This window comes from Platichthys flesus, chromosome 13, assembly GCF_949316205.1.
Source record: "Platichthys flesus chromosome 13, fPlaFle2.1, whole genome shotgun sequence".
Lineage (NCBI taxonomy): Eukaryota > Metazoa > Chordata > Actinopteri > Pleuronectiformes > Pleuronectidae > Platichthys > Platichthys flesus.
Genome location: NC_084957.1, coordinates 15182578 through 15195068, shown reverse-complemented (window position 1 = coordinate 15195068; position 12491 = coordinate 15182578). Strand labels below are relative to the sequence as shown.

General features: G+C 44.7%; 1 protein-coding gene across 1 annotated transcript; it reads right to left on the bottom strand.

Annotated features, from left to right (window-relative positions):
- Positions 1-418: 418 nt before the first annotated feature.
- sik1 (salt-inducible kinase 1) lies at positions 419-11204 on the bottom strand. Its single transcript, XM_062402066.1, has 14 exons — positions 10929-11204; positions 10250-10450; positions 10045-10161; positions 6834-6897; positions 6551-6712; positions 5648-5772; positions 5425-5548; positions 5110-5330; positions 4622-4771; positions 4409-4519; positions 4098-4323; positions 3746-4000; positions 3422-3611; positions 419-3248 (listed from the first exon to the last, which is right to left on the bottom strand). The coding sequence occupies exons 2-14, from the start codon at positions 10400-10402 to the stop codon at positions 2732-2734; spliced, it is 2415 nt and encodes an 804-aa protein (XP_062258050.1). The 5' UTR covers positions 10403-10450; positions 10929-11204; the 3' UTR covers positions 419-2731.
- Positions 11205-12491: the final 1287 nt, after the last annotated feature.

Sequence of the window (12491 nt, the reverse complement as noted above, 5' to 3'; positions counted from 1 at the left end):
AATTGTGTTGTCTTTGGCTGGAACACTGTTTACCCCTGAGACTCCTGAAGGTATTTTTGGACTAGAACACTTCATCCACCCCTCCGTCGGCATAGTGGTGAGTAGATAATGAGTGTACTTTCATTTTTGGGTGAAATATCCTTTAAAACTAGTGAATTGACATATTCTAGTATATGGATCATGAGATTGTAAGTAAAAAATAAATTTAAAAATGCAGAGAATATGTGCGATATGAATATTATAATAAATTAGCCTGCAGGTGAAAACAAGTCAGATTTGAGCAAAAAAGCTCTTCTCTTATAACCTTTAACTTTTAACATGATTGATAGTGCATCTGAAAAGTTTGAAAAGTTGATAAAAGAGCAGCAACCATCCAAAAACATGTCCACGTTATAAAGAACATTCAAACCACAGCAAGTTTAGGAAGTGAAGTTTATTTAAATAAATAGCCACATAAATAAACAATCTTTCTCAAACTAGCATTCTCTGTCCTTTCGTTTCTCTTCCTACCCTCCATACAACCACACATGCACACACAGACAAACACACACCCACACACACACACAGACATGCACATGCTCACACAGTCAAGTAACAAATAACAAAAGAATGACAAAGAAAAAAAAAAAAATGAAATACTTCTTATTATCCAAAGTTTATCAAAAGGGTAATTTAAGATTTGCATCGAGTCTTAGTGTTTCAATAGTTGTTAAATGTTTTCTTCATCATGAGAAAAAACAAATCGGCAATAAGAAATATGAATAAAGTGCAATTCTTGCTTCTGTTTACACAGCGAGTTCAAAAGGTGGAAGAAGCTGTCAAAAGGGGCTTCTGAGTGAACGGCCAATAACGGAGGCATCATTTGAATTTCTTCAGTGTAGTGATCAGAGACGGACACCTCTGATTGTGGGTTTGTTCAGAGAAAGGCACGTTTGTTGTTAACGAGTGCAATCAAATAAAAAAAAAAATGTCGGGTATAAATATCAATACTGCATGTTTCCAACAAAGAGCGTGGTTTGGAAAAACACTTCTCCTCTACAAGATGTTTCACAGAAATGAGAGAACTTGCTAAACGTCTCCTGCAGCTTTCTAACACATCATCTGCACACAAACATCATTTGTACCAATTTTTAGCCACTTATGGAGAACTGAAGAAAGTTTCACTTACAGCACAACATGGTATTGCTATGTTTTCACTCTGCTTATCTAGAAAAGTACAAAAAAACAAATACCACCATGGTCCTGACAGTAACAGCTGGAGATATTCACATGTGTAGCGTTAAGGTTTGGTGGCGACGGGAGGTTTCTTTCTCACAGCAAAAGCTCAGGAGAACATGTGGAAATGCGAGCGACCCACCGTGCTACATTTCGAGACAGCACTCAAAGTGAAAAGTCAGTAGTGTATCTGTGAGCGATCACCCAGCTCTTGTGCTGTTCACTCTTTGGTTAAAAAAAAAACAAAAAAAACACACCCAAGAATGCTGCGTGCAGAATCAGCCTTTTGAAATGCCTTCCAGTCTCGTCCTCTCCATTTCTACAGTGTCAAGTTAATCAGTAACGTAGCTCGTACCGTTTGTAGTCAGCGAGCAAGCACAGCAAGGTCAAACAGACGAGTTGAGAATCAAACAAGCCTCAGGCATTTACATTTTGACCATCCTATGTAGGGTCCTGCCTTCCCTGTGTATTTCAATGTGAAATATTGCACTGTTCCCACAGTCTTTGCCTTGTCCACATGGAAAATGTCATTCCTCTAGTATTCTGGGATCGACGTGTTGTTTAAAGTTTTTCTTCTGTTTCCAAATTCTTGCCTGAGGAGGTAGTAAAAAGCATCTAACAAGAAGTGATTATCGAATGAGGGGAATACGGATCAGAGTATCCACATACTGTGCATAAGGTGCTATCGAGCTGACTGATGTACCTATTGTGCTTTGCTCAATCAGCTACACTACCTCCTCCTTTAGTTTTGGCTGATGAGGACGCAGCAGTCTTTTTGCAGCTTGAGGTAAAAGCAGCATTTGCGTAGCTATAATAATCCTGCACAGAAAAAAAAAGGAAATCACAGTTTCAATACAAACCTAAATTGACCCCACAAGTGAATGTATGTAAGCTTAGGACACAATCATGCATGGTCATTGCACTGCTACAGAGGGATGTGTCTTTAGAAAGGCCAACATTGTGGGAGAAATGAAAAACAAAAATGAAAGAGAGAATTTTGGTCTTCTGTCCAGTCAAGTGAAAAAACATTGACAACAGGAAATAACACAAAAAAAAAGAATGAGGAAGATGGGGCCTTTCTTTTTTCAGAAAATGAAAAAGTAGACTTAGACAGCATCCACATATGTGAGACATAACACATCGGCTAACGTCAGCTCTCACTTCATTCAAGTGAGTCCGTCAGGAGGCAGGATGAGAGTCTTTCAGTCTATTATTGCTTCTCTGACTGCCTGATACAGATTGAACAACTCATCCAGAGTTTGGTTATTGCTTGTCTTTAGCTTATATGATATCAAAAGCATAAACACAACATACACACATGTGTACAGGATGTGTAGCCCGTGATGGAAAATAAAGTGTACGTTTTTCGGTTGCATTTGTTCTTTCTCCTTTCCTTCCTTCCTCTTGTTCTTTTATCTCTTCTTCTTCTTTGTCTTCTTCTTCTGGGCTCAAAATCAAGTCATTTTTGCTGTCTCCACAGGGAGAGCAATTGTTGGTCTCGAACATGGCGGAAGTTCTACTTCACCATCACACAGCTACTGAGCTGCTGCTGCCCGGCTAGTGCCAACTCCTGTTTGTCGGGATCTGTGCCGGAGGCCCCACCCAGGCTCCACACCACCGGCTTGGACAGGATGGGGGAGATGCCTAGCGTTGCAGACTGGGGCTGCTGCTGGAGGCTGGAGTGGGGATGGGGGTTGGGTTGCTGGCTGATGTGCAGGCGAGCCTCGAGGAGGTAAGCAGCGGAGGCCACGGGGGACAGCGAGGATGAGTAGCAGGACGAGGAGGATGAGGAGCAGACGCTGGAGGAAGTCTCGAGGGTTTGCTGCCAGGGGCTTTGCTGTGCAGCCACTGAAGGTGGTTGAGTAGGCAGGGTGGAGGTGGTGGGGGTGTAAAACATGGAGGAGGGAGCAAACACTGTTGTTGGCGGAGGAGAGGGCGACTGCTGCTGCGCCAGAAAGAGCAAGGGATTCTGGGTATGTCCAGTCTGGGGTGCTTGGACCTGAGGCTGCGGCTGATGTTGGATCTGCAGCATCCTGGAAAACAGAGAGAGAAGATCGGACCTATTATAGGGGATGACTGTTTCAAACTGTGGTTTCCAAAACGCTTTGGGGCATATACAAAGCAAGTATGGTTTTTATCCTGAGGTGATGTCCTTACACTTTTTTGACAAATTCTGCGCTTCATGATCCAATATTTAAGCGCTCACCTTTGTTGGTGCAGCACCTCCTCCAGCATGCTGCGGTGCTCAGAGAGGGCGGGACCCATTGAACCTCGGCTGCCGCGGTTAAAGGAGAGGGGAGGAACCACCTGCCTCGTCAGACCCTTGATCTTATTTAATCCCAGAAGCCCTTTGGTACGTGTGTTTTTCCTCAGCTGCTGGCGGAAAGCTTTGAGGCCTGCAGAAACAGCATGGGAAAGGGTTACACAATGCTACTTCTCTGATCCTTCACTGTGACACAGTAGATGTGAGAACATTTTGAATCTGATTAAGCAGTCGATGCTTGAGGTCTCGATCCTGCTGCTCCTGTACCTTGTGTAAGAGAGGTGTCGGAGGCCCGGCGACCCTCCTGGAAGCTGGCGGAGGGCAGGCTGCCCTGGGCAGGGGGGAGGAGGTGGGAGGAGAGGCTCAGAGGAGCTCCTGCTGGCAGCAGAGCTCCACCTTCAGCCCAAGAGGCTGGATGCGCTGACATCTCACCCATAGCAGCCTGTAAAGTACGGGTGGGACTGGATGAGGACTTCAGACAGCTATCAGAGGAGGCTCCATCAGAGGGACTCACTACAATACCTACATTTAAAAGAACAGTGAAGGAGTTAGATTAGGTGGTTAGATTAGGTAGAGCGAGGATTAAAATGTGCCTTTGAAATATGTTGGTCATGCTCACATGGAGGGCTGCACTGATGGAAACGGGCCGACACCTCAGCCAGAGTGTGTCGGCGGTAGGTGGTGGTGGGAGGGAGCAGGGGCCCAAGAGCTTGCGATGCCTCCTCCTCCTCCAGGTCTCGGGGTCGCACCTCCTCGCTGATGCTCGTCTCCAGCAGGCTGTTGGGTGAAATGGAGCGATTCCAGAGCAATCTGTTAAAGCTGGCCTCCACTGGAAACACCACACGCTGAAACAGAGGCAGGACGACGGTGAGCCACTGAGGGGGACGTCTGAGCGGCTCAATGCTGTCAAGTTTGAGCGAATGTGTTTACCTGGAACAATCCCCCTTGATCACACTCCATCTCCGGGTACACAGGGGGAGTATTTTTGGCTGGAATTGAAAACGCTGTGGTCCTAAAGCTGTCAGTGGACTCCATTATGACCTGGGGGCAAACAGAAAGCACACAGCGTTTCAGACTTCGAGTACATTTTGCAGGTTGGATCGGGACTAGTCTGAGCTCGGTGCACCCAGCTGGAGTGCTCACCTCTGGGCCAGTGGAGTCTGAGGTGCTCCTGGGTCTCTGGCTCCAGGTTCCACACTGGCGGCTGAGCTGCTGGGTGCGATGCTCTCTCACTCTCTCCAGCAGCAGATAGTAGATAGCCGAGAAGTGATTGTAGCTGCTGCTCTGCAGAGACTGAGGGGAAAAGGATGGAAGAGAGTAGATTAGTGGTTTGGCCACTTTGTTTAATAGCTTTCCTCTGCCCTGTACCTCTGTGTTCGTCTTTGGGTGAAAACCTGGGACGAACAAACTAAAATAATCTGTTTGGTGACAACGAAGCGAGAAGTCGTTTCTGGATAACTGTCCTAGAAAGCTGATTGATAAAGCATGCAGGGATATATGATGGGCCCTAATGTGATGCCATACATGTCTGACCTCACCTCATGAAGTCACCTGAGACTGTGAACTCTCTGTTTGTAATGCGACTACAACATGCTCACAATAAAACCCTAATTCTTTTCTCATTCAGTCACCTCAATAGTCCTCTGGCGGTCGATGCCCAGTGTGTTCATGATGCCCAGCACGGGTTCACTGTAGTCGCCCAGGTTCGAGTTGTACTCGGTGAGCGAGTGGCTGAGGGTCTTCTGGGCGGCCGTTGGGTCCGCCATCATCCAGCGGTGCTGCTTGATCTGGGCCATGCTGATTCTCTTGGCTGGGTCCACCACCAGCATCTTACGGATGAGGTTCTCACAGTCTGGAGGACGGGAGAAACAAATGGCTGTGAGCAATTTGCATTTATATAGAATTGGTAATAGGCAGTAGTCGTCAGATGTCAGAGTGATGGTTACCTTCGGACATGAAGAAGGGGATTCTGAATCGTCCCTCTGTGACTCTCTGTCTGAGCGCAGGAAGGCTGGGTCCGTCGAACGGAAGAGAGCCGCACACGAGAACGTAAAGTACCACACCGAGGCTCTGTTAAGAAATAGCGAAAAGAAAACGTTACGTTTTTTAAATGTTGATGTTTATCTTTAATTGATTCATGACGTCTATAGTCTCTTAATGCAAACTTACCCAAATGTCGAGGTGAGGCCCCTCATACTCTTTTCCTTCAAACACCTCAGGGGCGGCGTAAGGCGGGCTGCCACACCATGTAGACAGAGGCTCCCCTGCGTTGTAGAAGTTTCCGAATCCAAAGTCTAGAAGACACAGGAGGACACACACCACAGTTGTGTTATTTAAACTTGTTTGTTTTCTCTGCATTCCAGCGTGAGTTGCTTAGGGCACTGGGACACAGATGTGTTTTATTCCTTCCATAACGGTGTCTTTATGTAATTTGTCATCCTGATGATGAGGTATTCACAGGCTAGTCCACATCAAGCTCTTCTTAACATATCCTCATATCCTTTCTCACAAAAGTCTGTCTGTGCTTCAAAGTAATTTCAACTGTGAGTCTTGGTTAAATGAGTCAATTATTCACACTTAAATAGCAGAAAGGCAGCACGACAATGGTTTAAAAGCACAGGAATCCAACTGTCTCCGGGCGAAGACTGAACAGAATACAGATGTGAGATCAGATTAAGGAATGGTTTTCTAATAAAAATCAACGAGACGATCAAGTGAATGACTTGTCTCTGTGGACAATGCATTTTCTGAGCTTTTCTCTCTAAATATTTTCTACAGACTGCATTTGCTGCAAATAATATAGTTGCATTACATTTTGTATAGATTACCAGTTACTAACAGAGGAGAACGTCTTTGTTTTGAGTTGGTGATTTCTGATTGATACTTTTAATCTTTGTTTTTTTGATAATGTAGCAACTGTATATGCTGTGATATAGTACATACATATAAAAGGCTGTATGTCATGTTGTTAAAAATGTAAATACAAATATTGTTGCGAGAAAAAAAAATCAACACTCCCATCATAAAGCATCTTGTTACCATGTTAAGGTGAACAGTGTATGGAAGACCTACCAGCCAGTTTTATATTCATGTTGGCGTCCAGCAACAGGTTCTCGGTTTTTAGGTCGCGGTGGACAATGTGGTGTCGATGGCAGTAGTCCACCGCGGTGAGAATCTGCCAAAACTTATTTCGTGCCTCAACCTCACTCATCCGGCCATTTGTGGTCAGGTGGTCTGCAGGGAAGATAATGTTCCACAACTGAGTCGGGCATATTGGGGTGCTCCATCTGTCAAAGTATCAGGATCCACAAATCCAGAATACGCTCTTATTTGCAAATTTGTGAGCTGAACTCACCGAACATCTCTCCGTTGTTTGCGTACTCCGTCACGATGTACAGCATGTCTTTGGTCTCCATGACCTGAGCGGAGGGGAGATGAAAAGAAAACAGTTAATTTCAACTGGGCCACTGGCGGCTGGTGTGACGAAGAATTTGTTTTGTTCCAAGACCTTCCGTTGAGTCTGCTCTAGGCATTTCTTTGAATGGGACATTTTATACCCAGAGAAATCCCCTTCTCATACTTCTCCATAGACGAGTTCCACTCACACAAATCACCCTGGATTTCCATGATATGTCCTGTTGCACAAGCAGGCCGCCAGCAGCTTCCTGTGTGCTTTTTGTATCACGTCTGGTTAAAATCCTGTTTATACCCGTAAACTCAGCACTGGTTTTCAAGCTACCCCTTTAATATGATTTTCTTGGAAACAGAGATAAATGCACACAGGCTGTTTATACGGGTCCCGTCGGAGGCATCACAAAAAAACATCAGTGTGATGGCGCAATGCACTTTGTGGGCCTGGGAGAGATGCTGTAAACAATCCTTTTCAGGAGCTCATAGAAGCCTCCCATTTCCTTGGAGAGCGCTCCGGATCCAAGCAGTTCCACTAAAAAGGTTCCACAACAAAACAATTTTTCAGCGGATGACAAAGCCCTGTCTGGGCGACGCTGCCAGCCAGCTCTAGATTAAATGTCACTAGATTCCACTGAATGGTGGAGTGTGATTCTTTTCAAGCCACCAGGCCCCTGAGAAAGCCGAGCAGAGAATGATTCAATGCCCAGATGCCTCCGAGCGGCCAGTAGTCTTAATCTGTGAGATAGGGCAGCTCTCTGGGGCTGTCACCTTGAGGTGCGGATGACGTCATGGCTCTGAAGAACAGGCACGGCACGTCAAGGGCCATCAGCCCCCAACCCCCTACCCACTTCCTCCAGAACGAGGATTAACTCCTTATCATCCAGATTTTGCCAGTTTCTTTGCCATGGAGTAGCTTTAAGGAGATGTTTTACATTGGTAAACTACTGGGATCTCAACTAAAATCAAAAGTATTTTTTTATAGGTTTGCACAAATTTATGCTTCATGGCATTTCAGCAAAATGTCTACCAACCAGCCCACCAGTGGGAGCGGGGCATTAAAGAAGATAAAGAGCAGAGCGGTGGCTCGTCGATGCAAGGTCAAATAGAGGATGAGACAAAGACAGAGGGAAAGAGTTTTCAGTGACAATAAAGGGGGAAAAAAAAACATTCTGTTCCCATGAGACCACGTGGGAGAGTGGAAACAGCAGCTGATTCATCAGGGCCAGAGATCTCAGACGGCTCCCCAAAAAACTGCAGCAAACAGGAAGCAATGCTCCGATCACAAGACGTTCCTGTTACTCACCAAGGACCAAGCATCTGACTAACATTACCTCACCCAAGGGCATGGAGACATTCACAGGGATACAGGACACACAGGGCGCAGACAGACAGATAGAGCTCACCCAAGTTGGTTTATAGATTCAACATATACAAATATAGTCTAATGGTTCAAATTCTCTTTATATGATCACATGTTGAGATAAGTCATTAATAACGTGTAGTTTTGGAAATGGGCTTCACTCGAACAAAGAACATTTGACCTCTGACTCGGTTTTTAATTCTAACAAATTAGTTTTGTACACTTCACACACATTGTGCCATTAAATATCACTGGCTCTGAATTCCAACATATGTTATATCAGCCCTGAATGGAAACGCAGTTAAAACCTCTCAGCTGGTTAACGTCCCATTGTCCCCTCATGTGAGAACTGTATTATATATTATTAAACAGAGATTTTAATATCTTACTAATGTCTTTTCTGGTCCTACAATTGTTTTATGGTTTACTGATCTAATATTGTAACTTATTATACTTCTTAACAACATATACAAAAAAGAAATGTCACATCACTGACCCATAAGTTAAATGACATATTTCTTGAAAGCACTATTTCTGTAAATAATATGATGCTTTGGAGGCATTTTAACATTCTAATTATCAGTTTCATTATTGATTGATCCGTCAATATTGATTGCGATATGTCAATTTATCATTTCATATATCACAAAATAAATAAGCCGTTTTGGGGGGTTTCCTTAAACCCAAAGATGTCTTTAAAATTCTTGTTTGGTTTGACCAAAAAGACAAACCACCGGGATATTTAATATTAAGTCACTAACAACTATCAAAATATCATTAATGACTAATTGTTTCTGCTCTATATTGTTCTGATAATGGATTCTCTGCACCTGGCTTATACTGCGTATAAAGTTATATATTGTGAAGCTCTTATTTTTGCGTGAAAAATAAGTGAGAACTGTTCACCTTTAGATATTAATTAATTATAGAGTTCAACAAAGGGCAGGAAGAAAAAAAATGAAATACAAAAAGAGGATTTGTGGGTTCATTTTGTTCAGTTTGTTTTTTGTTTACCAGCAGACGTGTTGCACTGCACTCGCAAGGTCGGCTGAGGGCGAAAAAGCGGATTCTTCCCACTAAGTCCTCATTGTGATTAAATGTTAAGCAACGCTGTGAGTAGTCGTACTTCACGTGAAGAGCAGACACGTTGCACTTGGCTCGAACAGATGCTAAGTGGGCTTAACGCTCAGACCAGTGGTCAGAGCGTTAACCAGTCTGTCCTGACCGCCATGTTTCCCATGTCTCTGCAGTCACCGCTGACATTATATAAAAGAAAACATCTGAGAAATGCATTGTTCCCTGGTGCCCATGGTTATTCTAACTGTGACACAAACACACAGAGTCAGGCACACCAACGCACACACACAAGCACACACAGGGGGAGGTCAAATGGATTGCACTAATGCCCCTGTGCTGTCCTTATGATTCAATGTGCTCTGAGAGTCAGCAGCTCGAAACAAGCCAGTGCAAACCACCTGGACAACAAATGCCCCTTATTTGTGCCACACACAATGACACTGCTGCATCCACATGTCAACAGTAATGAGACACAACGCTCTGCACCACAACATTGTTCCTGGGGGAAAAACACATTTGTCTCCCACTTTCGAAGCTCTCCGCCACATTGCACTTGACTCCCCTGCACGCGGAGCCTTCCAGGCTGCAGGGTTTGGAGACACTGCTTATGTGATACCAGGAGAATAACACACGGCTCCACTCCCACAGCATTGGGCGCACATACACACACATGCATGAGAACCAGACCCACAGCAGGAGGATGAAACATGATACACACCTGGTACAGCTTGATGATATGGGGGTGGTTCAGCAGCTTCATGATCTGCACTTCTCTGTAAATCTTCTCCAGGTTGGAGGGATTCAGCCTGGTCTTATCAATGATCTTTATGGCCACCTATGAATGAAATCACAGATACATTTAATATATAAGGTTTAACATCGAAAATACACACAGGCCGACACTAGGGAGAAGAGACGCTGACCTGGGTTTTGGTGACTTTATGTCTGGCCAGTTTCACCACTGCAAAGTTGCCTTTTCCCAATGTGCGGATAATCTCGTAGAAGCCGACCTGCAGCGGTCTTCCCTGGGCAGAGCTGGACTGAGTCCCCCGGCTCTTCTCCGTCATGATCACCATGCTGCGCCAGGCCGACGTTACACAGTGGGAATGAATTAAGGCTCGAACCTGCAGAGACAGAGTTGCAGACTAAGTATATCTGGTAGATTCTGAGTATTAACAGATACGAATGTTTTACACATATTAGGGCGAATGCTTTTATCCAGGGTTTGCAAAAAAATAAGAGTCAGTGTTTGTTGGTCTGTGGTGCAGCAGTGTGAGAACACGTTTGCATTATAGGTGAGTTCGGTGCATGGGAAAAAGAAGCATAGAGTCAATAAGGCGCTAAATGGTTCTTCATAGTTAAACAGTATTGGTGAAAAAAGGTTTTTTTTAAGCGTAATCTTTTTGTTTTAATTTTTATTTCTTTTGAATTGTTTTGAAGTGGGAAAAAATAAATAAAAACGGTTAAAAGTTTCCCAATGTGTTAGTTTTGTCTGATAAAAAAACGCGCAGCAGGTAAAATTCAGCCAAAAGTTCCGCAAATTAGAAGTTGAGTTGACTGAAACGTTGAAAAAGCTGTAAAAGTGAGAAGTGCAGTTTTTACCTCAAAGAGCGGACATGAAGCTTCTTCTCTCGCAGTACACACGGATCTCAGAGGAAGCGGAAACCATTCCACCACCAGAGACAAGTGTCCAGCAGCACCAGCAGAGCGCGGGACCAGCCGAAGACACCGCGGAGCAACTTTTCCTCCTCGGTCTCCACTCGGGCTGGGTTGGACTTGTTGTGTGCGGGGCCCGGGACTGCGCTGCGGCCGGCGTGTGTCTGTGCGCTCCGGCGGAATGCGGAGCTGAGGGCTTCTGCTCTGACAAGGGGAACTCCTCCTCCCTTCCTCCCTCCTCCCCGCGCCACCATAACAAATTGATACCCACCTTATTGACGTCACACCCGCGTCAGAGCTCCGCGCTGGGTGCAAGGCCGGGCCCGAGCGCAAGGTACGGGTTGCCAGGCAACCGCGCGGCTCGGCGCAAGGTGACGCGTGTGCTGATGGTGGGGTTGCTCTGGAGATGGGGACGCTGACGTCAGTCGAGGAGATGTGTCACCACGTGATGTTTCCCTCTGCCGGGGCCGCTGCTCACGGGCACGCGCGCTCTCACTGCGCCGAGCGACTCCAACAGGAGCCAAGCTACTGGTAATCCACAGTCAGACTGGATCCGCTGCTTACTTATATGACGCCGTGAGTGGTTAGTGCATCATTCTACTCTACAGATTCTACTCTTCAGATTCTACTCTACAGATTCTACTTTACAGATTACTCTACTCTTCGCATAGTCTATTCTATTCGATTCTATCATGCTGAGCTCATCACACTTTCTGCTATTCCATTCTACTCTGCTCTATTTTATGCTATTCTAATATATTCTATACTCAGGCTCAGATCACTCCACTTTCTGTTCTATTCTACTCTACTCTATCCTACTCTTATTCTACTCTTTTGCTCAGCTCATCATACTTTCTGTTCTATTCTATTCTATTGTTATACTCTGCCCACAACGTCTTCTATAATATCCTATTCTATTCAGCTCATCACAGCTTCTATTAAATTCTAATCAATTATTATATTATGCTCTGCTCATCACACTTTCTACTACATCCTATTCTATTCTGTTGAGCTCATCTCGCTGCTTATTCTTTTCTAATCTATTCTGCTCTGTGTGCTCTGATCTTTGAATTAACTTGAAAAATAAAATAATGAAACAGTAAGTTAATGTTGATTTGTGCTTCATGTGAACTAGAGCAGGCTGATAAGCTGCTTTGGGATTTTGAGGCAGCCTGAGGCTCAGGAAACTCTGCACAGAGAGAGAGTAGAATGGATTCTGCTTAATGTCAATAGATGAAAATGTCTGCAGTCATTCAAGAAGGGGCCCGGGCAATGATCCTAGACAGAGATCCACCATGAAGTAATGTGTAGACAACACATGTTGTGTGGAGAGGACAGCCTAAAAATATCTCTTAACTCTGATCATCTGCAGGATGAGAGGAGGAAAATTCCTAAAGCATGAATTGAAAGTCTCATTGCTGGTGACAGGATGTGATGTACGCCAAAGAGGTTGTTAATGAAACTTTAGCACATGCCACAATATCTATATTTTGACCCCTATTATTATTG